Below are 27,865 nucleotides of genomic sequence, written 5' to 3' on the forward strand. Positions count from 1 at the left end.
ATAGAGCTGGGCAGGGGCAGAGAAGGTGGCTGGTAAGAGCAAACTTGGTGTTTCAAGAAGCAGTCACTGAATATATATATTGTGATGGTAGAGAAATCAAGAAAACACAGTCAAGTTGGTGAAGAGCCATATCTGGGAATTTGAGGAGTGAAAAAGGAAGGCTTCAGCAAGGGACTAGATTGCATTCAGGAGGAAGATGGCTATGAACAATGCAAGGGATCCAGACCCCACCATGAAACACAGCACATAACACAAAGTGGGTGGTAATATCTGGTGGAATAACCAGTTAATGAGTAGGGACTAGGAGAGAACTACAATTCTATGAAAACTCAAGGGCAACGTGGTTTCCTAGGGGTGCTCTTGTGGAGAGTGCTGGGGCATTGCTGGTATTTGTGACCAGATTACCACATTCCCATACATGGACAGGTAATTTATTTCTGGAATCTTCTATATGGCGAGATTAAAACTGTAACAGCCTTCCTTAAGTCAGTCAATATAGGGGCAGGACTTCGTCAGCATGATTGTGTTATCAGTTGATCCAGCTGTAAAAATCTAAAGAAGGCAGAGGCAACACTAAAAAGTGGTGAGTCCAGATAATAGTCTCCTAGTGCTTTTAAATCTATCTTCGCTCAGAGTTTCACCACTCATTCCAAATATCAGTTTAACTTAGAATATACTGCATAAATATAATCACCATTACTTTAATATGTACAAAGTACCATCCACTGGGCAAGTTGCATACATTATCCCTAGTCCTTGTAACTAATCTCCTAGAGAAAAAAACTGAAACCCAAAAATTATAGCACATGATTAGAATGTTTTTATGATCGCTTTTTTTTTTTTCTATTATAACAGACTCTACACAAAAGCGAACAAATACCGAGTTCTGTATGTGATATGGTTTGGCTCTGTGTCCCCACCGAAATCTTATCTTGAATTGTACTCCCATAATTCCCACATGTTGTGGGAGGGACGTGGTGGGAGATAATTTGAGTCATGGGGGCAGTTTCCCCCATACTGTTCTCATGGTAGTGAATAAGTCTTACGAGATCTGATGATTTTATCAGGGGTTTCTGCTTTTTGCATCTTCCTCATTTTTTTTTTGCCGCCACCATATAAGAAGTGCCTTTCACCTCCCACCATCATTCTGAGGCCTCCCCAGCCATGTGGGACTGTAAGTCCAATTAAACCTCTTTTTCTTCCCCGTCTCGGTTATGTCTTTAAAGTGTGAAAACAGACGAATACTCTATGAAAAGGAAAAGAGTTTCTCTATTCCCCCTTATTCATTAATGAATATTTGAAAGCATGTTTTGTGTCTGTTAATGCAGTTAAGTACACAATCCATTTAACTTATTTGATGCTTTGATATGTATTTTTCTCTCGATATGTTCTTAATAATGTATTCCTCTCAACAGGACTTATTCTTTGCAGTTTTTATCAAGAAGTGTCATCCTATGCTATAACAGTTAAAAAGGGAAATTCAATGAAAGTTCACTTGAAAAGGTAAGCAAAATAGGCAGGTTTTATAATGCAGATATGTGACTCTTAAAGTAAGGAAGGGGCCTAGAGGTTAGGGTTGAATGGATTCTCACTCTACATTAGCACCTGAACCTGCTGCCAAGCACCACACTTCAGACTAAGATAATACAAAAGGGAAACACCTCACAACACTGTGAAATATTTCTGAGCAGTGAACCTAGCCTTTGAATTATTTCAATTACCAGGTTCATAAGAGTCAGACACCAATGGAAGGTCGTGACCTCAACCTCACAATGAAAGGGCTGGCCCTGATGACTTCAAAGTTCCTTTCAGTTTTAGAAAATTCTATAGCTCTGCTTCCTAGTGAATGAACAAATAAACAGCAGGTAAAGTGTTCAGAAAAGTAGACGAGTCTCCACTGGGGTGTGGCTTTGGCTGTTCCGGGATCCACTACTTGGCTGTCATGTTGTTCTCTAGCCCCGAGGCTTTAGGAAATAGACTTTTCAGCACACACTGAGATCATTAGAATCCTGGAGGCAGAGTCACCTTAATTCATCTGAGACTAAGGTATAACCCAGAAGACTAATTTGTCGATACACAACAGAAAACATCCCTTTATGATCAACATATTCACATTTTGTAGAAATAAAAACATAAGAAGTTTGCTGATAAAATGTAATTAAAAGATAAAGAAAGCGACCAGCAAGAAGCATTTTCTTCCCCCAGACCAGGTTAAGAAGTGAGAATGAATCCCAGCCACATAGCAGAGAACTTCTCTCTATTGGCAAGAAAGTTTAGACTCTGGGATTCAAATTTCTTCTCCCTGTGCCAGGGCAATACACATCTATCCTACTGTCAGTACCTTCTATGGTGTAATCTTCCTTTAGATGTATTTTAAAATTACTAATTAAATTGGATATTCATATACACCTGGATAAATATTATTTCAGCATCTATTGAAACCAATTCATTTTAACTCTCAGAAGACAAACTATATATATATGTGTGTGTGTGTTTATACATATGTGTGTGTATATATATGTGTGTGTGTGTGTGTATATATATGTTTTGGGGGGGGGTTGCCAAGATTGTGGGGACAATCCACTGTATTCTCCCTGAAATTTTCTTTCCAATCACATGATGAAAGTCTGAAGGCACCTGAGCCAGGGAGGTTAAGACATAAACAACAACTTTTGTTATTTAAATTATGAGCAAATTAAAATCTAGGTAAATGGCTATTTTGTATACAGCAATAATCAGAAAGTACCACCAGTGATACATTTCAACAGGTCAGGCACAGTAGTTCACGCCTGTAATCCCAGCACTTTGGGAGGCCAAGGTGGGAGGGTTGCTTGAGCCCAGGAGGTCCAGATCAGCTTGGACAATATAGTGAAAATTCATCGCTACAAAAAATGTTTAAACATTGGATGAATGTGGTGGCATGCACCTGTAGTCCCAGCTATTCAGGAGGTTGAGGCAGGAAGATCACTTCAACCCAGAAGCTCAAGGCTGCAATGAGCCATGACCATACCTCTGCACTCCAGTCGGGACAACAGAGTGAGACTCTGTCTTCAAAAAACTTTTTACCCAGGCGCGGTGGCTCACTCCCGTACTCCCATCACTTTGGGAGGCTGAGGTGGGTGGATCACGAGGTCAGGAGATGGAGACCATCCTGGCCAACACGGTGAAACCCCGTCTCTACTAAAAATAGAAAAAAATTAGCCTGGCGTGGTGGCGGGCGCCTGTAGTCCCAGCAGCTCAGGAGGCTGAGGCAGGAGAATGGCGTGAACCCGGGAGGCGGAGCTTGCAGTGAGCAGAGATCCTGCCACTGCACTCCAGCCTGGGCGACAGAGCGAGACTCCATCTCAAAACAAACAAACAAACAAACAAAAAACAAACAAAAAACAAACAAACAAAAAACAAAACTAAAATAAAAACTTTCAAAAAAATTTTAATATTGTACTTGGTGATAGAGATGGATATGTCTTTGTGTGAAAAAAGGGTTACGTGAAAATAAAAATGGGCTTCAATATAGTGTTTCCTCTAGCAGTGCGATTTCACCTCTGCTGTGCAGACCCACAACATCAGCATCTCTTAGGAGATCCCTAGCTCTCAGGACCCATCCCAAACCTACTGAGTCAGAAATTCCAAAAGAAAGAAATATAAACCAATGTTTTAACAAGTCTTTCAGAGGCTTCTTATGCATGCTGAAGTTTGAGAACAAATGGCCTAAAATACAACTTCAGAAACAGATCCCAGATAAAACAGTCAGTCGGTCATTCAAGAAAGCAAACAAACAGAAACAAACAAAAAGGTAATTCAAACAAGCAAACAAAGAAAATATGCCCAATTGTCTCATTCTTTCTGAAGAAAATTCCTCAAAACTGGGGAGATCCACACTAAAAGATCATTAGAGCAAAACAGGAAGCGGATGTCAGGGGCCAATTGCATGTAAACATCAAACTAAAACCTGGAAAATAACATTTTAGACGTTAAGAGGGGTTAAATTTCTGCTAAACAAGTTTTCTACACTTTGAGACTTTTCACTCAAATACTCGTTAGTTACTAATTGTTTTCTTAACAGAATCCTCATTATGTTGAAGACAATCTTAAACCGTAAGTAAAGCATAGCATAGATAGAAGAAGAGTAAAGCTCTCTTGTTAGACTTTTCCGATAAATTATCACTCTCTATTATTGTAGCTTGATATCCTCACTTTTGGTAATCTCATTCATACTTATAACTTCAAATGTCACCTCCATGGAGACAAAACTTAAGTCTCTTTTTTAGCATTGGATTCAGATCATGCTTCAGTTTTCTCTTTCTATTTGTCTAGAGCACATCTTTATCTGGATGCCTCATTGTTATATAACTAATATATTTAAACCTGGATTAATACCTTTATTTTCAGGGTTATCACAGACTCCATTTTTCAAATCTTCATATCATCTACCACCTTTTGGCCTTTCTCTGGTCCCACATGTTTTGTGCTTCCCTACCTACTCAGTATTACCTTGATTTCCTAAATGTTACCTTTCTGTTTCATTGCATTGTGTAAAATACTAGCAATCAATCAAAGCACTTTCTATGTATGTTACTTCTCTCTTTACTAATCAACCTGCAATGGCTTCCTTCTACGAATTGCATCAAGATCCTTACTTCTTTGCTGGGTTTCCTCTTAATTTCTTATTATCGTTTTTTGGAAACAACTTAATTTTCAATATTAATTATTTGCAGTGATAATCAATGCATATTCAAACGTATTTAACAATACCTGCAACTCCGAAACTCACACAACTTTTTCTGTATTTTTTATAAGAACAAATAAATACAGATACAAACATAAACGTGTACAAACATACAAAGATTTCAAAGAAAGGTTTGGAATCATATTATCAAACTGCTCCATAATATTTTAAAATCTAACAGTATGGTATTTTCCTCAGTCATTATATCCATGTTCATTGATTTCATGGCTGCATAGTGGTGCTTTGTAAAGATATAACATCTTTCATTTAATCTATTCCCTTATCGATGGACATTTAGATTGCTTATAAACTTCTCTGTTAAAAGCAGTGCGACAATAAGCATCTTGTAGATATACACTTTAATCCCTTTTCAAAAATCTCTAGAATTGGTTTTGCTATATAACAGGGCATGTATGTTTTTAAAGCTTTTGATACATTATCTCTCACATAAATATCCAAAATTCACCTATTCAGTAATATTCCCCTCCCCTAAGGATGAACAATGAGTGAAAGTGACTGTCTTCCTATATCTCAGTCTACTCTGGTTGTTAGGAAATGTTTAACTATTTAAAAACCAAGTAGGCAAAAATAATATCTCCCTCTTATATTAGTTATCATTTCTTTGGTTATCAGTGACATATATTTTTGAGCGCTTGGTAGCTATTTCTGTTTCTTCATTTATGCTTTTTTGTGTCTTTTATTATTAGAATGTGTTCTCCCTTTTTTTCCTATTGAGTCATACAAGCAAATTTTATATCTAGGGTATTAAACTTTTGTCATATATAGTGCAGGCCTTTTTTAATAAGACTATTTGCTAGCTTTTAATGTTTCATTGTACTAGGTTTTTTGCTATATGAAGATCTGTAAGTACAGTTGCCCCTCATTATCCATGGGGGATTGATTCCAGGCACTCCCACCCTCATACTAAAATTTGCAGATGCTTAGATTCCTTATATATCATAGTGTAGTGTTTTCATATAACTTATGCACATCTTCCCATATAATTTAAATCATCTCTAGGTTACTTATAATACCTAATACCATGTAAATGCTATGTAAATAGCTGCTATACTATATTTTTATCTGTATTATTTTTATTATTGCTTTATTTTTAATTTTTTTTTTCAAATAATTTCTACCCACACTTGATGGAACCTGCAGTTGATAGAAACCATGGGTGGTGGAGCCCACAGATGTGGAGGGCCAATCATATTCATTTAGTCAAAATGTAGGCATTTTACTAAAACAATAAAGAATTAAAAATCGATCATTGTTTGCATTCATGGTTATGCCTTTCAAATGAAACTTACAAAATCACTTCCTTACCCCAAAATGAAACCATTATTCACTTTTTCTCATCTGCCCTCTTAAAGCCTTTCTGTCATTGCTGTGCTCTGACTTTAGAACCTTATGCCTCTCTGATGGATTGTTTCATCTAAGCCTGTTTTGTCCTTATATTGTCCGTTCCCAATTCCAATCTGTGTTATGTTTCTACTTTTATTCTAGCAAGAATACCTTCTCTTCCAGCTCTTACTTAAGCAATATACCAAATGCCCAAATATATGCCCACCTCAAACCTGGCCCAAGACTGTCTTCTCCCTCTAAGGGTCTACTTGCTCCAACAGTCCTTGCCCTTTCTCCTCAATTTGTCAATGTCGCACGACTTAGCATTTGATTACCCTCCTTTGTTCATGAGTCCTCTCTGTTTTCTCAAATAAATTATCAACTTCTGAGGGGCAAGAATCACGTTATAACTACTATCTTGTCCAAACCACCCCCAACCAGTTGTGGCCTAAGGGAGAGCTCCAGAAACATGTATTGATTGAAAGAGCATTTTATTTCACGTTCTAATATTCCAAGTACCAAACTCAATGTTAGTAACTATAGGATACATGATGAGTAGGTACAGTACTGGACTACAAGGTCTTAAAATTCAACATTCCACAAACACTGAAAAATCTTATTTCCCTTTTTCACAAAACGTCATGAGACCAAACGTACATAAAAGGGTGGGAGAAGGTAGATGTACTGAGACAAATGTTTTATATTGAGTCAATGTTGCCTTGAGAGTAAACATGTGAGTAAGCAAAAAGAAACCAAATATTTCCCAGAAAAAAAAAATTGCCAAACATCTTGAGGAGAATTTTACCTTAACATTTTTGTCTGAGCTTTAGTATCTTTATAATTGGAAGTGAAATATTATTTTGAATTATCAAAAAGGAAGAAAGCAAACTATAAGGGCAGCACAGATAAGTATCAAGTAGGTTTTATTAAGTTTCCTGAAGATTATAAAATCAATTAAAGGATGTCTAGGGTAGAGAATTAGACTATACATTCTTTATTCAGTAGGTACTGACTAGCACTGTTGTAAGATCTGAGGGCAGAAGAAAGATGAAGTGGAGGATCCTCCATTCTGAGAGCTAATAGGATATACCAAAAGGAAGGAAAAAAAGGTTAAGTGTCCAGAATATATTGCTCAGTGAGTATTATTTGAGTTCAGGATGTGGAACAGCCACTTTCATGTAGACCAATCATTCAGTCAATTGACACTAAACACCTACCACATGCAGGGGGTGGGGATCACACCACTTGAAGACCTTTGAGATTGCCCTTGGGTTTTCAGGATGAAGAGCTTGGTAAAGGCAATCATAGTAATTGAAGGAAGATTAACAAAAGGGTAAAATTAAAGTTTAGCAATGCTAAATGTGAGCAAGTTTGAAGGATATTTGAAAGTTCAATGCTAAGCTGAAAAAAACTAAAAACTCTATTCCTTCATTTTCCAATGAATAGTCCGAAGAATTATCTAGTTAAAACCCAATACCACACCCAGAGCCAGTGCTGGCCTCACTCACAGCATTTTTAAACATGAGATTTCACTCTAGAAGGCAAGGGCTGACACTGTAAGCTGGCTGCAGGACAATGACACCTTTTCTCCCCTCTAATTTATTTACTCCAGGGGACAAAAGGCATCCTAGAAACTTAAATGAGGAAAGTGCAAGTATTGTGAAATATAGCAATGTAAGAACCAGACAATTTTCCAATATATTCATCTCAGACTATACGGTGAGTTTTGAATAGAGTGCTGAGACAGACTTGCACTCCCTTCCACAACAAAATAACAATAAAGAAAATTCATGTAAGAAGTATAAGAAATACTGAGAGCAAATATCTATAAGATTTCAGTCCAGCTGATTGCGGAGATGGATGTGGAGAAGCATAATGGAAGTGCAAAGAAATGTTTCAATGAAAAGCATTGATCTGAGCCATCTTAAGGATTCGTGCTCCATTATATTCACGTATCAAGTCAATTCCAAGCTTTTCAATTGCCCTCTCCTTACCATTATCACTAATAACAATCTCTTTGAGTTAATGGTTCTTATTTATATTTTATCACCTTCATAATATGTTAATACACTGGCATTCTTCACAGAACATTGAAACACATTACTATTAGTCTAATATTGATCCTCAAGACATTTTTACCAAATAACTAAATATTCTTATAATGGGAAGAAGTGACAAGAAGCTGAAATATTAGAAAGTAAAGTAACTCTGAGGAAATGTATTAAAGCAAGTTGTAGAATCAAAAATTGGACCTCCCACAACTATTACTCTACTAGCACACTCAGAGTCCTTTCACCTAACCACACTGTTTTTGTTTCTGATTACTAAATTCCTTTTCCAGACTTTGTTAAAATGTTTCTACTTGCACTAAATGTATACTAAGCATAATATACTAACGATTTTTTTAGCGTGGGTTAAAAAATGGTGAGTCTTCCAGTAGTCAAAAAAAATGCTAATTTGACTACAGTGTTTTTTGTTTTTTTTTTTTTAAAGTTCATCTTTTCAGGTCCTTGGGAAGGAAAAACTCCCTAAGTTTCCAAAGCATGTGAGATTTGGCCATCAACTTGGAAAGATATGATTAAGTTCTGTGAAATATGACTATGTAAAGAGGATTAACTACTATCAGAAATACACATTCTTGGTCTCACTTTTCTTCTAGGAGAAGAAACTGTTGAGGCTTTATGATCTCCTGTCTTCTAGACATATTTTAGGTAGTAAATATTTCTGTGTCATCCCAGCATCACATCTTAAATAGGTTAACTTTTGTATTATTCTTTTTATTGTCATGCTCTGACCTTGATTAACATTTGAATTAAAAGTGAGAAACATATCAAGTACAGGGGAGAAAAAAGAAATAACAACAGATTTAACCTAGGTTCATTAGATTTACCAGAGTCAGTTTTTCCAGCTCAATTGATAAACCATGACATTACTTGACATTGACTAAGTAGCACCAAACAACTTCAACAGATGAGGGTTGTTAAGAAATACAACTGTACACATTCCCAAGATAATAATGCAAAAGTAAAAATTCTGATGCCCAAAGTCTTTGGAAAAAAATAGGTGTTCTAGGACAAAAATATTTCAGTGGGCTTTGAAATTTATTAGGAAGAGTTGGGCTGCTTAACATTGTCCTTGACTGCTGCTGCCCTTTTAACTTTGTATGTAAGGTGGCAGACAAAGGAAGCTCACCTTTCACACAAGAGCAGCCCACAAGTAATGAGATTGTAGAATTGCTGACCCCAAGCACTTGTTGGGATCTATGATAGTGTCACAAAGGAAGGAAGACATTCCTGTTTCTGCCAAATGTGAGGGTTCCCTCTCAGCTTGCACTTCAATCAGGAAGTCCATCTTCTTACCAAAAGAAGCAGAGTATAACCTGTCATCAAAACACAAAGGGGCAGGATAACTCTGCAGAGCACAGAATTTTGGGGCCAAGGAGAGACGTTAATCCTTGTGTAATACAAAACTCATCAAGGCAATTTTCAGTGTTTTAAAGGAAGCAAACTTAATCAGAAGATGAAAGATTTAATTTTTAGTATTTATATAAGTACCTTGAATATATATTTTAGAATTATTCATATTGGCAAAATGATGGCAATAAAATGCATGTCCACCTACAGGCAACACTTGCATAAAACGTGGTACAAATAAAGTAGGAACAATTAATCTGACAAGAAAAAAACAGAAATATCTAACAACTTGGTAAGAATATCTAAATTACGTTTGTCATTGAAAAAGTAGTTAACCTGTTCAATTTGATCTCATATAACATATGTCAGATTGCATATTTGCAAGAGCATATAGAATTCTGTAAAAGACACACACCTTTCTATTAATACTGGTTATTTCAGAGAGCTCTTGAAGACCTGTGTAGTGTATTGAGGGAGATGATTAACATTTTCCTGCTGTATATTGAATTATTTCCCTAGATATGCAAAGTATGCATTAATTTGAAATTAAAAAATTCCTAAAGTTTCATGAAATATATATATTATATATAATATTATTATATATAAATTATATATAATCATTATTATATATTATATGTAATATATATTCTATATAATATGTAATATCTATTATATATAAAATTATATATTTTATATATATATATAAAATTTCCACAATTGGGAATAAGGACCTCAACGCAATAAAAAAGTATGATAGAGGAAAACACTGCAGAAAAAACATAGGAGATTCAGCACAACTTGGAAAAATCAAGAGAAGTCCAAACCAAAATCACAGTTTGTAACTCTTAGCCACAACAGGGTTATTGTTTTCAGATATCCCTTAGCGAGAAAAGCTTTGAAGCTTACATCAGAATTTCATCTAACATCATCTTGCATTAGTTTAGATACGTCTTTATACCCACGTAGTTAATTGTATAGGGAAATTGTGTTTCGTTTTCTATCTAAAATGGGAATTTTGTCATTTTTACCTGATACTTGAAGTCCTTTCAAAATTCTGAGTTAAAAAAACCCATCTGGGTATTGCTTTGAATAGGTATATGGCATGGCTGGTCACTCTTGGACTTGGTTAGCAGTTCAATATTTTTATAAGAACTATTTTAGTCAAAACCCTGAATTTTGAATAAACAAAACTGACAAAAAGATGGGCCTAAAACTCAGACCATCTCCCAGTTCTTCAAGCTAAGTTAATTTCCTGATATGTCCAACTTTCTGCCAACCCATAAAAGGAAGCCACATATAAAGGCTGATATTCTTGGCAATTGCTGAGGAATTCCCTCTCCAGTCTTCTCCAGACCACCACCACTACCATTTAATCCTGACATACTTGCTTACTTTCATCCCCCAGTTCCAAATCCTGGCTACTTAGTCTGTCTTTGAAATCCACTTCTGCCCCTCACTGAGTTGGCACGTGTATTGACTTTCTTGCTAGCAACTTATAATGCAGTACTATGTTTGGTTTTTTTTTCTTCTTTTTTTTAAATTACAGTTTCTGACTTAACTCACCTTGTGTTTTATGGTTTGTCCCATTAGGTAGGGATGTAACCCAACTCAAGCCAACAGCCTCAGGGTACTAGCTAAGTGACCCATGTGCTTAAGGTGAAAAAGGTAGGACCCCAAGAGATTGTATCTATGTGGACAGGCAAAAAAGATGTCTTTTGACATAAAGCATCAGAAGATGACATTAAGCAACTCTGGTTCAAAACAGCATTGCCTTCAGCAATGGAGCAATGTACAAGACGCACAAAACAAGATAGACTAATACCTTCTGAAAACCTTTTCTTATGACGTTAATGTGCATCATAAACCATACTATATATATTGCAGGACATTCAGAGATGAAAACTGTGGTCCCAGTTCTCAGATTGTTTACAGACTAACTCTGACACAAATATGATCCAGAAGAGTGCAATTATGTTTGAAAAGCCAAAAATAAATTTACAACTAAGCAAAAAAACGATAAAATCAAAACCCAATCCCACTGTACCTTGTAAAAAGAAAGAAAGAGAAAGAGAGTGAGAAACATATAAAAAGCAATCAAACAAACAAACAAACAAACAAAAAACAACAAGAAAAGACTGAAAGCTGGGAGAACAAAAAGAAGGAAGCAGAATTTAAGGATCAGAGGACAGAGAGACAAGGCAAGTCCATAGCAGAAAACTTGAGCATAGAAGAAAAAGGGGCAAGCATGAAAGAGCTAAGGGAATAGAAGCTACAACAAAGAAATAAAAACATTTGCCCTGTGAAGGACAATCTGGGAAAGGCAGGGAGATGGAGAAGACACAATGTTAAAGCAAAGTTACATCAGACAGCCATCCTAAATAAAACAAGGATGGATAAATGCATACAATGAATTTGGCAGAAAAGATGGACTACGAATAATAACAATAACAGCTAGTCTTTTATGGGCCATGTTGAAATCTAGACACTCTTTTACCAGGCTCCTCCCCTCTAACAAAGGCTTATGCTAGCCCAGAGGAAGTAAGCATGACTGCACCCACACCCTCAACTGACCTGCTCCTTGGGTCCCCAGGCACATTAGTGGCCTCAAACTTCACTCTTGTTGAATAAGCAATTGGTACTGTGTGGTTCTCATGGCAATACAGCTTTGCGGATTTCACAACTAATGTTGCTTTTTCCTCCTCAGAACGAGATTCTTTCCACACAGAACAACAACAGCATTGCTCCTGGTTATATGTGTGAGCATATACAGATCGTATATGAATATGTTATATACAGAAAATCATAAATACACATTAAAACTTGATTCCAATGACTCTTTCTGAAAAACACCCCTCTTTCCAATCAAAAGCATCAAGAAGGCTTTTATACAGGTTCTCCTTGAGAACTAGTGATGAGTAAGTCAAAACAACGAAAGCAAATGCTGGCTATTACTGAGTGCCGCAACAAGTGCAAAAACAAAATAAAGCACTAATTGTCTACATAAGCATCAGTTTTCTTCCTAAGAGACCAAAAGTCTCAACTACAGGATTCCTCCACATCAAATTATGTATTCACACTGACGTTCTCCCCAAACATGTTTCTTCGGTTTGTAAATGACCTTTTCCTTGCCAAACAGCTCTTACCCATTGCCTTTGAAAGGAAAACAAGTTGTCAAATTCCAGAAATGTCTGAAAGTACATTGAGCCCTGACACCCTTAATTTTTCTCTTTAGTTCATTTTCTCTTTCTTCTTCTCTGTTTTATCTTTCTTGGTGTTTCTTATAAATAACTAGTTACATTAACGTTGTAGAACTGTCAGCTTTTTTTCTTTCTTTTCTATGCTCCTATTGACAGCCTCATCACTAAAAGCTTTGAAGCTCATTAGACTCTTCACAGTTTAAATGACGATTATGAAATTATTTGAAATGAATTAGAATTAATCAATAAGATTTCCAAAAGATGCTATCAAGAATGACATGAAAAGAGAGTAGATAGCTAACTTGCGTGATATACTGTCAGTGTATCTCAGATCATGAGAAGATACTATAATATTTGTGAAAGAAAGTAAAAGAAATAGTAGTTACTTCTATTTTGGTAAGACTCACCCCTTTGTGCTACCAACTAGCAGCAAAATAAAATAAAATAAAACAAAATAAAATAAAATAAAATAAAATAAAATAAAATAAAATAAAATATAACTGGGAAGAACAGGAATGTGTCTTCTTAGGACCACTTTGCCCCTCCATGTTTCTCTGTGGTCGTAAAGCCTCAGACAAAATCTAAACCATTAAAATAACCGTTAAGGTTTTCAGGAATGTATGTGCGTGTGTGTGTTGTTGTTGTTTTATGTGTAAGAGAAACCATCAAAGCTGATTCATTGCATCTGCTGATGAAATTCAGTGAGATCTGTCTGAGGGCTGGGAAGAAAAATTGAGTAATTAGATGGAGAATCAAAACATAGGGTGATTATGAGAGAATTCTCCCTCCAGCATTGGGGGATGGTGTGAATTTTCAGGTATGAGGATATATATGGGGCTACAGAGAGAAAAAATTCTTTCCTGAATAAGATGGGGGAGGATGGATATGTCTAGGCTTAGGATCTTGATTTTCTTGTAATACTGGGATAAGAATGAAAATGAAGGAAACCATCACACTTGGCTTATGGCTGGAGTAGCAGTATCTTCAGGTTGCCCAACCACTTGTGAGAGTGATGGTGGGCCTAGCTGCAGTGTGCACACCTGTAGAGATATGTGTTCTTTAAAAGGCACGTAGATTCTCTAGGACTGAGAGAGACTTCTAGACACCAAGAGATGTTATCCTAAGTAAATAACCATGGGAACTGGAGAAAAGGAAGAAATGTCAGTTTTAATGCATATAAAAAACCTATGTCCCTATTTTGAGACAGAAGAATTTAGAAAAATTATGCCATATAATAAGTATTGTGCCACTGATTTGCCTCTTGCCTACTCCCCTAAGAGGGTGCCCTAGGGAAACACCTGTTACATTTAAGCTCTGTCTCTAGTAAACAATTTCACCAATTACGCAATAAAAAATTCTGTGAACCTGGCACCCAGACCTGGAACTCCCAGTTGCTCTCACTGCCAAAGGTCAATCCAATGTGTCTGCTTTTGAAATATTTTAGCCAAAGAATGTTAATGACATTTTCCAATACACTGTGCTGTTCTACCACATGTTCCTCCCCGGAAATTTGGGATTACTAAAATACAGAGATATCTTGAGTGCCAAAAGGCCACAATAGTGAAAGATATGGCCAGCTTTTTAGATGCTGTGACCATCTTAAGGACCTACAAAAACACTGGTGCAAGGAAACAAATGCATTGCCTCCAAACTCTGAAAAGAAAAACTACAAAACCCAAATCAATTAACATTTATATGCATATCTACAAAACATAACACATTGTCAACTTTATTCATTGTTCCACTTAGTCTTCTAATAATCTCTTTGTACCTGAAAAAGATTTGTAGATTAGGTTTTTTTCACTTTGCAAGAATATTCATGTATGCAAGATGTTTCCAAATTCACAGATACATATCAATTAAATACACTTGGACTAAGAGTTTCAGAAGCAAAATTATAAAAGTTTTTTCAACACATTATTGTGAAATAATTAAATCTGGTGTTGAATGTTAGTGCACTTTAATATGTGTCTTTGGATGTGGGATGGAGGCCTCAAAAAGTATCTGTTGTTACAGGAAATAGGAAAACTTGAAGAGAAGTTCCTTAATGTTCTTTCATCTGTTCCCACTGGCCTTTTCTTGTGTTTTTCCAGCTCAACAACAAAGTTAAACATGAGTCTGAAAGAGAAACTTCCATTGCTTACATGAAGCCAAATTGTCCTAAGCAGGTAAATCATAAAGTTTAAAAGTAGTGGTTAATTGTTTGAAATAAATTGAGAAAAGGATATCAGAGTTCTATTCTTTCCAGGATTCTCTACCTACCTTAGACTAAAAATGCAACATTCTTGTTTCTAAAGATGCAGCCTGAATTGGTGTACATTGGTAATGGACAGGAGACCAGGGTTAATCCATGAACTGTCACCACCCTCCAAGGGTAGTCCCACCAAGTTAAAGAAAATAAAATGTTGTTTTCTTATCTTTCAAGAAGAAATTAAAGGCCATAGGTCTGTCACATATTTATTTGTTGAGTATCCCAGAAAACAATCTCTGAAATTTTACATAAATATGGAGATGAGATGAATTATTAGCAAACAAAGTCACCAAAATTATTCCAAGTCTCTTAAATACTTCAAATACTTCACCTACTCAAAACTAGTTAAAAAATATATTTGCTTGAATTCTAAGTTACTTAATTGTAAGTTATATATTGGGTGTCAGAATACGATTTATATGCTTGACAAGTGTTAAAAGAAGCAACATGAGAATTTACAGACATCAACAATAGCTTCAAATATGACTCACATACATAAGGAAAGCATTCAATATATTTTAACCAGTTCCAGAAAACCAGATAGCTAGTATTGTTTTCCGTTTCACTTTTTATTAAATGGTCATCAATCAGTGAAAATGACTAAGTAGCAGTACACAGGATTAAAAAGCAATAAGATGTCTCTAAAAAATCCTTATTAAACTCTATGCATGATCAATATGCAGCTTGAAAATTATCAGCTAAGAGTGGGAGGAACACAAGATCATTTGCATCTAGCATATTGAATGTAATATATACCACCTTCTTAACCTCACAATATAATGATAGGAAAGTTAAGTCTAAAAGAAGTTTAAAAATCAGCTCCTAAAACTATTATTATCAATATTTAAAATATTGTTAGATTTACTTTTCTCCTATTATACCTTTCTTGGCGCACAACAGGAAAGGGCACTATTAGGGTGCCCTTGACTAATAAGGTATGTAGTCGAGTCTCACTTTTGTATTTATCATTCATGAAACAAAATTCTGGGTTCCATTTACTTTTTATCTTCCTTGAGAATTTGATATATTTTCTTTAAGTCTTTGCATATGTCTATATTTGGATTCTTTATGCTTTTATAATATTAGGAACATAATTCCCTGTTTTAACCATTTGATGTATTATAAACATTCCCCCATCACTAAATATTCTTCTACAACATAATTTTCAATGATTATGTGGTGAAGAGCTATGCTTCAGCAAACAGAAATGGCTTTTACACATTTGAGGAGCTCCTAAACTCTCTTCTGTGTTAAAGACAGACTACCCGCCTCAGAGCTGAGTCTGTAATAAAGTAAATAAAAACATGCACTTGGGTTTCAGAAATGATAACATTGCTACTTATTTATGAACCACCCTCTCTTAACAGCTCAGCAACTTCATGCCTTCCATAGCAGAGGCCACTATGATATATTGTTGAGGTCAGGGTTATTTCATTCATTTCGCAAATGAATAAATGAACACACAGACTGATATGAATAGAAACTCATTTTCCTAAATGATTATCTTCCTTGTTTTATACTCCAAATATACTCAGAGAAGCAAGCCTAACAGCAACTTATGGACTAAGTGATATGAAAATAATGTATGATTTTTCAAAGTTTAAATAATAATTTAAAATTGTATATGTCATTTGCTTTCATTAATTCAGCTAACAGGAGCTTTTTGAAAAACAAGAAGGGAATCTTAAAAGAAAAAGTAGAAAAGATAATATTCTTGTTTCTATGTTCTTGGGAAGTTATTTCCCTCCTACAATACCCTATACTGTAGTAACCACAGTATTCAGTTCCCACGTTTTCTAGGCTACTATTCTGAGACTCAGAGATTGTAGGTTTTGCAGATTTGTAGGTTTTGGATCCAGTCGAAATAATATTTCATTAATTGTTATATTTACACCGAGTACTGATAATCATTCATGAAACTAAGGTTGTCAGTATTTTAATGTGGCAATTCTAGTCTCCTTCATTACCTCAACTGGTTTAGCCAAACATGCAGAACCACTTAGCTCCACACCACCTGCAGACAGGAAGTTAAATGTGGAAAAGTATAGCATCATACTATCGCAATTAGGTTTTTGGATACACCTTAATTTTACCCACTCAGAAGAAAAATTGTAACCACCACAACAAAGCTGGAAAAGATCATGATTAAAGAACGTCTGTCATTTTGTTCCACTCCTGGGAACTGCTATCCACCCACTCCCAAGTGATGGACATGTTTCTCTCAGTGCACTGGATTTCGATGTATAAAAGGATGAAGACAGTTATATTTTTCAAATCACCAGAGAGCCAATAAAGCAGCATTTGATCTGCTCTGTGGAAAGCATCTGGGAACCAAAGAAAAACTCATGAATGACACAAAACCGAGGTCACCTGAAGACACCACTAAGATACCAAAGCAGGCTCAGCTATCTCACAATGGAAGGGATCCTAGTGAAGGAATCCAACCTAGAAACCAATGCATTGACATACAAATCAGATAATTCCACCACATAAGGATAGGGTCTATTATCTTTCCTTTATTATCTATACTTTTGAAATTTGTTATTTATTAGGAATTGGTTTTGAATTATTAAAATTTTATTCCTGATTCCACATAATATATACTCCCTGATTAATCAACCTACAGGGATAAAACAAAACATTTTTAATGAGACCAGATTATCTGCCAGTGTCAACTTAAAAGAAAAAATAAAAACAAAACCAAGCAAAATTTAACTCATCTCAGTCCGCCCCTCTCTTTTTCTTTTTAAAATTACTTTTGTCTAAAATCTGAAATCTAAAAATAGACAATTCCATGAGCTTTTTCAAGACCCTGAAAACAATCACATATGAATAGTGGTGATGATTAGTATGACTAATCCTATAGATTTATTATTTCTAGGAAGCTAGAGGTTATTAGTTTTTATTAACAAATATTATTTCAAAAATACTGTATTAAATCACCTCATAAAAACCAGACACCTCTTTATGATAACATCTCTGTTACAGAAATAGAAGAAGAAGTTGTATGTCCTTGTGTAGCTTTGTAATTTTTAACACTGGTAAGAAAAGAGCAATATTTATATAACATTGAATAGCATCATATATCCAAATATCTTTAAAAAGCAATATACTGCTGCCTATTTTGCCATCTGTAAGTTGCTGATTCTTATTGTCTGATACTCTTCTTTAGATATAAATGGGCTGAAGGTTTTCTTACAATTGTTCCATAAAGTAGTAAAAAAAAATTATAATTTCAAAACAGAAATGAGAAAGTCACTTTTGCTTTTTGAATGTGTGCTCAATGGGAATAATTTTCATTCTTCCACTTGAATTGGTTTCAGTTCTATTCAGCACCTATGTGTTTTCTAATTGAATGGCATGATCCACTCCATATTTTAAAAATGGTATTATATGTCTGTTTCCGTTTTCCGAGAGGATATTTTCTAAGCTCATCCAAAATAGTTCAACATTTTCCCACTACTGCAAAAAATAGCAACACGTATCCTCAACACACGTATTACACCACATGAATACATTTTCGCTTTTGGTCTCCCTTCAGTTCCATCTGCACTCTTGCTGTGCAACAGCTATAGCATAAAAACGTCTATTCTCACATGCTTTTGATATTACACTATTTAATCACATACAGCTGTGGCTTATGAGACTGTTACAAAACAATTTCAATGTAGTACTTGAAGCCAATTTTGAATAAACATCAACCATTTACTCTGAATAAAAAGTTTGACATTAAAAAAGTTTTATTTTAAAAGAAAGTACTTTTTTTGTTGTTGTTTTGGTTTGTTTTTAGAATTTGGCATAGACATAATTGTGACTGAACTCTCTCTCTGCCAAAAGACTGATAATGTCAAAAAGGGTTGTGTAAAATCTTATTAGTGCAAAAATGAAGTTTTCCAGAAATCCTGAAGCCAGAAAGACCTGGAAAGAACTTGCATCCTCCCTTCTATATTGTGTCCCTCCCTGCAAATGACCCCACCCCCAGCCCTCAGATACATTTTATTACTTCATGTAAATAATTCTGTGCTGTAATTTTGTGCTATATTTTTCCAAATTGAAAGAAAGTGAAAGGAAAATGCTTTAGAAAGATGCTGCTAAATATACATGATATTTTCCTTATGTTTGACTCATTCTGGAGAAAAGAAAATACCATGAACTTTTTTCTTTTCTACTCCTTTTAAGTAGGCACCAAACTTAGTGTTGTAAAAACAATGTCTATATCATGGAAAAAAAAAATAGCAAAACATGCATTGGAATTGTATCCAATCCCACTGATAATGAAGGCTTGGGGGAGTTAAGGGAAAAAAAAAAAAAAAAAAAAACTGAGAAACAAGAATGGCCCCTTCCTTCTATTTTCCTCTTATTTGAAACCAATTAAAAATTCTATACAGTCTAAAGTGAGACAAACAGGATTTATCATAGTTTCACGCTATCATAGTTTCATGCTATTGTATTACCCCCTTGAAGCGAAAGAAAATATTTGTAGTTGTACCTAAAAATTCCATCGCTGGAAGATTTTAGAAAACCAGTTTTGTATGTTTCAGGCTTTCAAAGGAAAACAGAACTTTGGAGTTTTCAAGGCTGTTTTAAAACAACTGGCACGTTACCAACTCTGGATATCAATGCAAATCTGAGGCAGGAAGTACTAAGGAAATTCTAAACTCATTCCCTCCCTCTGCAAGATTTTCTACATTTTCATGTGTAAGGAGTGTGTTACAGGGTTGTTTTGTTTTGCTTTTGAAGGATCTGTACATTCACATCTTTAAGAATATCCTTCGCCCCATAGAAGCCTCTCTTCCTTCACTTACTTGTGTTTTCAAGTGTTTGCTCATTCTATGGCACAATCAATTGTGCTTCAGCTAGACTTTTAGAGACGGGTGGCTGCAGATGGTTGAATATTCAGCCTGAAATCAATGTGCAGTTGATTAATTACTCCTTACCTGGCCCCTTCTTCATACCAGGCTCTAAACACAATCTGAGTACCACCAGTCAAAGAAATTCTGTTTAGGTCCACTAGTCTGAACCCCTTTCTTCAAGACCTTCTGGGGGAACCGGACGACCAAAGAAGGGAATTCAGTAAACTCATGTGAGAGCAACATCATTAGAAACTGTGCACTGGATTGGTAGAAACATAGTGAACTGGTAAGGGTGTGGAAAAGGAAGAAAGAAGAAACTCGCTGTGTATGCTTAAGTGACTTTTTAAGTTTTATGAAGATGACTAAAGTTTTCCAAATATATGTGAGAGAAGTATCTATTTCTCAGCTGGAAAAAAAATCAATTCACCAGGCTGTAACCAGGTTTTCTTCTTTTAAGCTTACCTAGTTCAACGAAATTTTTTTCAAGAACCCCCTACTACCCACTCCCACACCTTTCCCCCCATCCCCCCAGCCCTGCACCTTCCCCCCCCACCCCACCCCCACCTGGTAAGTACCTCAAAAATTCAGAATGAAATTCACCTGGAATCTCATAATTCAACAGCAACAGGTTGCTTTTTTTTTTCGGAAAGGGTGATAAAATATTTGAAAAATGTTGGATTACAACTAATCAAACATTTTATATTTTGTCATTAAGCTAATGAACTATTTTTTGAGCCCCCTTTCTCTAAAACTTGCTGATTATTCTGGTTGCCCCTTCCAAACAGCAAATTTGCCTTGATAAACTATTTTTTTCATCCAGCTGTTTCTTATTTAAATATTATAAGATGTCACTAAGATTTCTTCATTATTCCTTAACCAAAGTAATGTTCCTCCTTGAAATTGCTTCTTTTGGTAGGAAAAAAAAATTCATCAAAAAGAAAACTGACAAATGACAATGTTTTAAAGATGTGAGGTGTGAAAGAGGGAGCATAGGATGATAATATTGTTACACATTATAGCTACGAGTCAACCACTGGGTTTTCATCTTAACTTACATGTATATTTTTCTAATATAAAACATTTTAAGGATTTGAAAAATTATTTGAAGGAGCATCAACATTTATTTTTAAAGAGGCAAAGTTGAGAGATTGGTTGCAATGCAATGTTAAATAACAGGAGCAGAGAAGGCAGGGAAGTGCCACAAGTTCTTCTAAAACTTTACTATGTATTCCAGGGAATGGAAACATCTGCATTTCTTTCTTTTTTTTTTTTTTTTTTTTGAGACGGAGTCTCGCTCTGTCGCCCAGGCTGGAGTGCAGTGGCCGGATCTCAGCTCACTGCAAGCTCTGCCTGCCGGGTTCACGCCATTCTCCGGCCTCAGCCTCCCGAGTAGCTGGGACTACAGGCGCCCGCCACCTCGTCCGGCTAGTTTTTTTGTATTTCTTAATAGAGACGGGGTTTCACCGTGTTAGCCAGGATGGTCTCGATCTCCTGACCTCGTGATCCGCCTATCTCGGCCTCCCAAAGTGCTGGGATTACAGGCTTGAGCCACCGCGCCCGGCCTGCATTTATTTCTTAAATCTCATTTTCATTTTGTTTTATCATTAAAAAATAGCAGAGGTATTTATCATTACATAAGAAGAAAGAGTTCAGCATGTGTGCATTCTCTGAAATAATATAGTAATAAACATTTCAATCCTTTAAAATCCCATGAAGATTTTCCCCCAAAAAAACTAATGATAGCAAACAGCCTTTATGGATTGGCAGGAAGAAAACCCACCTCAATTAAGAGAAAAATTTAAGATATGTTATCACCAGAATGTGATTTTGACCTACCGTAGAATTCTATTTTCATCAAATGTAAGTGTTCTTGATATATCAGCATCATTTAAAATAGTTATGAATTTAAAATTAGATTATAACTCTAAGCCAAGGCTACAAAGAGTGGATTTTATGAATTCCACCCAGGTTTACCAAATGAATATAAGCAGCATGTACTTCATTTAAAATTATTATAAATTATATTTTGAGGTATAAGTGTAAAAGGAACAAAAAGAGATATGGAAATAACCTAATTGTTTTCCTGTTACACTGAAACATGATGGTGCTTCATTGTATACTGTTAACCCTGTCAGAAACTCCCCAGCACCCCCATTTTAAAATATGATTGCACATTGACTCTTCACCTCATTTCCTCTCTATGCAAGTTTCAAAACAGGGCACGTTTTCACATCTTCAGCTTCCAGAAATGCTATTAATGTCTGTCATTTCAGAGCCACCATAACAATATAGGACAACTTCAAAGCATTGTCAACGTTTTACAACATAATAATCAATATGAACTACCATGATAGGCAAAGTAGCTGATCTTATATTCCCTACTATCCTGATCTGATTATCCAAATATCAACATAGAATGCCTAATGGATCTAACTCTTTAAAAATGTTCCAGAAGTTGATGGCGTTGGCTAGCCTGAGAGTAACAAGATCCAGATGCTGCCTGTCTATACAACACTAAATTACATAGAACTCCAAAGCAGATATCTAAAATCTCCCTATTTTTCAGGCTCTTCTCTTTTCCCTCACTACTCCACTCTCCCTCTTTAACCCCCATCTTTCTCTCTCTCACACACACACTTTCTACTAGTATAGCTCATCCAGCACCCTGTGTCTTTGAAAAAAATGTGCATAACATTCACTATTTCCTGTTAGTAATAGGTTAAAAGAGGTCTCAAACAGAAAAACAATTATGTTATTCATTTCAATCTAAAGTTTCTTTTCTGAATATACATCATAGTAGAAAACAAGAACCCAAAACAAACTATAATTTTTGAAATGAGTAAAAGGGATGGAATGTCTGATATTTTTCATGCAGCCTTTGAGTTTATTGTTTTTGTTTCGTTGAGGGATGAGAAATGACTGTAAATTTTCCCCTTTTAACTTGTCCTTGCTCTGCCATTTCCTTGACGAATGGCAGGCAGCATTCTCTACCTAACACCCCCAAAGAGTTAAAACTCGAGGCACCAAGCAGGAGGGCTAGTCTATTTAAGCATCAGCAGCACAAACTAAATGCTCACAAAGGCAAATAGCAGTGTGAGTCGACCTTGGAGGGGCAGGGTGGATTATAAAGCAATTGAAAAAGAAAGAAATAAAGCAACAATCTTTCATATAACACTGAAAGTCAGCTTGCCAGTCTGGTATACAAATAGGCATTGTTGGATGAGACAAAATAAATGAGACATAACTACAGCATGAATTACCAAACCCTAATCACATCACCGAGTCCTGGTGACAGCACAGATCATTCAGGCATGCCTTGTTCACTCTCGGCATATTTATTTATTAAGGAGATGGTAGAGTCTGGCTAATGCTAATGCAACACAAAGTAATTATCACCCATAGTCTCGAGGTGGTCACTCCGCTAACATGTTTTCCCCTAATCAAGTCCAATGTAATTGACAAATTGGAGCAGTGATTTCACACCTGAGAGTCTTTCATGTCTTAACTGCAGGATAAAGTTCAGGGTAGGTACTGCCCACTGCTTACTTACGTGGGCTTGCCTCTGGGCCCCTAATGGTCATTTGAGCACACACACATAAAGCCTAAAGTATTTAACCAATTCAAGTCCAACTATTATCAGTTACATTTCATTCCTTTTCAAGACTCAGGCCTCCTCATGGCAGCTACACAGAAAACTAGATCTTCTAAAAGTAAAGAACATGTATTGTAAAGCTCCGAATGCAGTCTATAGCATGCTGATCATCTTCAATATAAAATAAAATATGCAAGGCAAATTAAAAACAAAAATAAACAAACTCTCAGAGACTCTGGTAGGAGCCCTATACCTTCTCACACCCTTCTTTCATTCTATACTCTGTGATTAAAAGTTTGAGTTACCCCCACCCTGGCACGTCCTATCCAGTAAGAAAAACCCTTTAGAGCCACAAACAAAGAACAGCTCACCAGAAAAGCCCCTGAAATTATATTCTTGTGCCTGATAATCACTGTTGTGATCTGCTTTCTAAAATCCGTGCCCATCTGCAAAAGACTTTCCTGATATCAGGACCATTTATGCTGCCAAATAACAACAAAGGAAACTGAACTCAAGTGAAACTATTATCTCTCCTTAAAGAGAAAGCTACAATTTGGGGTTTGCTGCTTTCTTCTTAGGTCTTCTTCTGCCTCATTAACTCCATTGGTATGTCACTAATTTCAAAGAAGCAGGAAGAAGTGATGGGGGTGGGGGTTAACTAATAATTCACACGCCTGTCTGTTTCCCATCCCAAGTACAGAAGGATACCACACTGATTGCCAGACGGTGGGTGAAGCCATACCTTGGTTTGGAGATAATGAGGATAGTAGTAAGTGTACTGGGGGTACATTTGTGGCTGATCCAGGCGTTTGCCCATGTAGCTGGAATCTTTATCTCCGAGGCAGGGAACTGGATGACAGGGTATAGTACCCCAGGCCGAGCTTCCTCTTAAACCACTATTCCTGACAGTCCCGGTGACTGATGAGGCTTGAGACTCCACCACTCGCTAGTTCCAACACAGCAAGATTTTTTTTTAAAAAACAAAACAAAACAAAACAAAACAAAAAACACACACCAAAGGAAAAAAAAAAAAAAAGGTGAGGAGTGAGATCTGTAGAAAAACACCCACACACAGCCTTCCCAGATCTTGCCTGGCTTCCCCCAGCTGCCGGGGTCCACTTGGGATGAGGCAGTTTGTTCTCTAACCGGGCTGTCTGTAGTGATGTCAATTGCCAGCGTTCGTAAAGGGGGAAAAAATCAAAGTCCTTTTAACACAACTCCAAATCCTTGCAGATCAGCTTCCTGTCTCCTGGTTGTCTCCTTCCCCACCTTAAAGAAAAAGAAAAAAAGAGAGAGAAAGAGAAAGAAAGAAAAAGAAAAAAAGAAAGAAAAAGAAAAAAAAAGAAAAAGAAAAGGGAAAAAGAAAAAAAAAAAAAGGAAAAAAAAAGGAGAAAAAAAAAAAAAATCTTGTACAGCTTAGTTGCTGCTGTCTCCCTCCCAGAGTGACATGGTGTTCGGGGCTTGTCCTGTCCTTTCATTCACTTCCCCTCCTTCCAGCCGGTGGGTGGAACCGAGAGAGCCTCTCCAGGGAGCAGCGTACGCAGTCCAGAAGGCTGCAGTATTTCCTCCAAGAAAAAAAAAAAAAAGGCTGCTTCAACCCCTGCTGCAAGCAAAGTTCCGATTCCCTCTGCTGGCTATCTCGAATAGCAAGCGATTTTTGCAGCAACGCTGCTGCCGCTGGAACTGAACCTGAAGAACTCAAATGCGGGCGGTGGATTATTTCTTATCCGTCCTCCATCTACCCCACACAAGAGCTGCTTTTTGTTCCTCTTTTTGCCAAGTTCCGAGGTAAGCCACCCTGCTGAACAAAACACAGAAGAGAGGGAAGAGAGGACGAAAGAAGGAAGGAGGAGAAAGGAAAAGAAATAAAGGCAGAGGAACTAACCTTGCTGGTTAAAGGGGAAAAAAGTAAGTCCCGGATGCTTTCAAAATCTGTTAACACACTAGAGCCAGACGCATCCAAGAGCTGATTGAGAAACTAACCTTTTACTACCTGGAAAACCCGGTGGATACTAAGTATTGAAGAAATTTTGGAGTCTACTCCAGGACTACTGTTAATGCCACATGTCATCAGATTGGACTGATCAACTGAATATATCAAAAATAATAACCCTTTTTATTACATCCATTTTGTAAAAAAAAAAAAAAAAGAAAGAAAAAGAAAAGACATGACCCCTTAGGTTTATCAGATTTTTTTTTTACAAATAAAATATGTTTCTCCCATTGTCTCTCTCTTTATGATTATTTTGATGCACTGATGCTTTAATCACTTTACATCTAAAAAAAAAAAAGAACAAAAATCATAATTACTTGGCGGAGTTTTTTCCCACCAATGATAATATTCTGTCATGTCTATCAGCTGCTACATTATAATACAAATTGTTTCAGAGAAAATATATTTCCTTAAAGGGCCCCTTTTCAAGGCGGGCGAGGCTAAAATTAGATGTGCCAGCTGTGTTTTGCTGCGAGTGCTCACGCATGCCCAAAGCGTGGGCAGACCAGTACTGAGCTCTTTTCTACTTTGTCAAGTCGGCTCTGTTCTCCTGAGCCCAGAGTCGCCTATTAAGATAAAAAGTCCCTGGTACAAATCCAGCTTCCTAGTCAAGAAGAACAGAGAATTTGGGCTCGGTGCACACATGGTGTCCATCCACATACAAGCCGCACCACCCCTGAAGCAACTGGCTTCCACAGAGGGAAACTGGTTTCCGGAAGCTGTGTGAGTTCATACGTGTTCCTTGGATACAAATAAGGATGGCAGATAAATAGTTTTATGTTTTACTTTTGACAAGAATAACAATCAGAAGGAAGGAAGGATGGAGGGTGAGAGGGTAAGAGAGTTAGGAGGCCCTGACAACATGGTGACTGAGAATATTAAATCAACCCCACCTATCTCTTAAATGTGTTATTTGGGGCCTCAGTTGTCCCATCGATAAAATAGAAATACTGCCAACTCTCCCGGCTGAAGGCAGCACGCTGAATCAGATACTTAAAATGACACTGATTTAAAAATCCTCCAGTGGCGTCACATTTCTCAGACAATAAAGTCCTGACTCTTTGGAATAGTTTTCAGGACACTTGACGAGCTGTCTGGCCCTGGCTTTCTACTCTAGTCTCGGACCTTCAACTCTGCCCCTCACATCCTACACCGGAGTCACTCTGAGCTACTTTCAGGACAGGAACAGGCTCTCAGAGCCTTCTGTCATTCCCTCTTCCTGGAGTGCTCTCCCAACTCCATCTCCACCTCTCTTACCCTTAAGCCTGTCCTTCAGGTCTCAGTATGGATATCATCTCCTCACAGTAGCTTTCTCTAAACCCTTCCTTCTCTGCTGCACTTTCTATTTGCCCTCATAGAAGGCTTATTCTACATGTATTTGCATGCTTATTGTTTGTTTCTTCCAAGATGTTCTAAACTCTAGGAGAGCAGGTCACATCGTTCTCATTTGCCTTTATATTTCCAAAAGCTTGCATAGAGTTGAGCACAAAATGGGTGTTCAGTAAATGTCTGAAGAACAACATGTTAAACATAATAAATAATTTTTCAACCTGACTTACATCCCTTTTTCAGTACATTTCAGTCCCTTTTACAGTCAAGAATTGACCTGGGTGCAGGATATAGAGGTACATAAATCAGAATAAGGTCCTTCTTTCATCGAGTTTGTATTTAGCGGGCAGGGGGAGGGGGGACAAACAAAGGGATAAACAAGTAAATATGCAGTATAATGTCAGGAAATACATAGTGCTGTAAGGAAATATGAAAGAGAGTAAAGAGAAACAAAGTCACAGAGATTCTACTTTAAACAAGATAGGAAAATGCTCTCCAAGGAACAGCCTTGGAAAATGCTTTCCTAAGGTCAAAGCAAGGGTGTGAACCATTCTCTGGGTATTATGCACTGTGAGAATACTTAGTGTTAATGCCTTGGATCCCATCCAGACTGCCTGGGTTCCAATCCTGCCTCTTCTGCATTCATCTCCCTCAGTTTCTTCATCCATGAAATATCACTATTCACTTCATACATTTATTTTGAGAACCAACCCAGATAAACACTTGAAGCTTTTAAAACACCTTGTAACATGTTGGATCTGCCTAACAAATGCCAGCCTGCATATGGGGGAAAAGCATCCCAGTCATAGGGAACAGTAAGTACAGAATGGCCTGCAGTGGGACTGTGTCTTTGGAATGTGCAAGATCTGGCACAGAGAGGCTGAAATGAAGCAAGAAAGGAGTAAAGACCATAAAATGGGGTTAGGGAGGTACCCTTGGGCCAGATCATATAAACCTTAGTAAAGAACTAATATAGAAGCTAAATAACTGATATTTAACAGTACAGCAAGGACTCTATCCAAATATTCAGATTCTACATCTAGTCATCTTCAACTATAGAATGCTGTCATTTAAACAACCTACTAATGTTCCTCCAAGTTCTGTCTCGTAACACCAAAACCCAAGATTGCTTTGGCCCATTCTGTCACCATGGGCAAAGGTGGTCTT

General features: G+C 36.7%; 1 protein-coding gene across 12 annotated transcripts in view; it reads right to left on the bottom strand.

Annotated features, from left to right (window-relative positions):
* RBMS3 (RNA binding motif single stranded interacting protein 3) overlaps nucleotides 1-24,832 on the bottom strand; it is a 746,078-nt gene extending 721,246 nt beyond the window's left edge. For all 12 annotated transcript variants that reach the window (XM_077994138.1, XM_077994135.1, XM_002803044.4 and 9 more), the window contains exon 1: nucleotides 24,119-24,832. In XM_077994138.1, coding sequence (XP_077850264.1) covers nucleotides 24,119-24,193 — 75 coding nt within the window. In that variant the 5' untranslated portion in view covers nucleotides 24,194-24,832. The remainder of the gene's footprint in view (nucleotides 1-24,118) is intronic.
* Between the last annotated feature and the right edge of the window lie 3,033 nt (nucleotides 24,833-27,865).

Source organism: Macaca mulatta, chromosome 2 (assembly GCF_049350105.2).
Source record: "Macaca mulatta isolate MMU2019108-1 chromosome 2, T2T-MMU8v2.0, whole genome shotgun sequence".
Classification (NCBI taxonomy): domain Eukaryota; kingdom Metazoa; phylum Chordata; class Mammalia; order Primates; family Cercopithecidae; genus Macaca; species Macaca mulatta.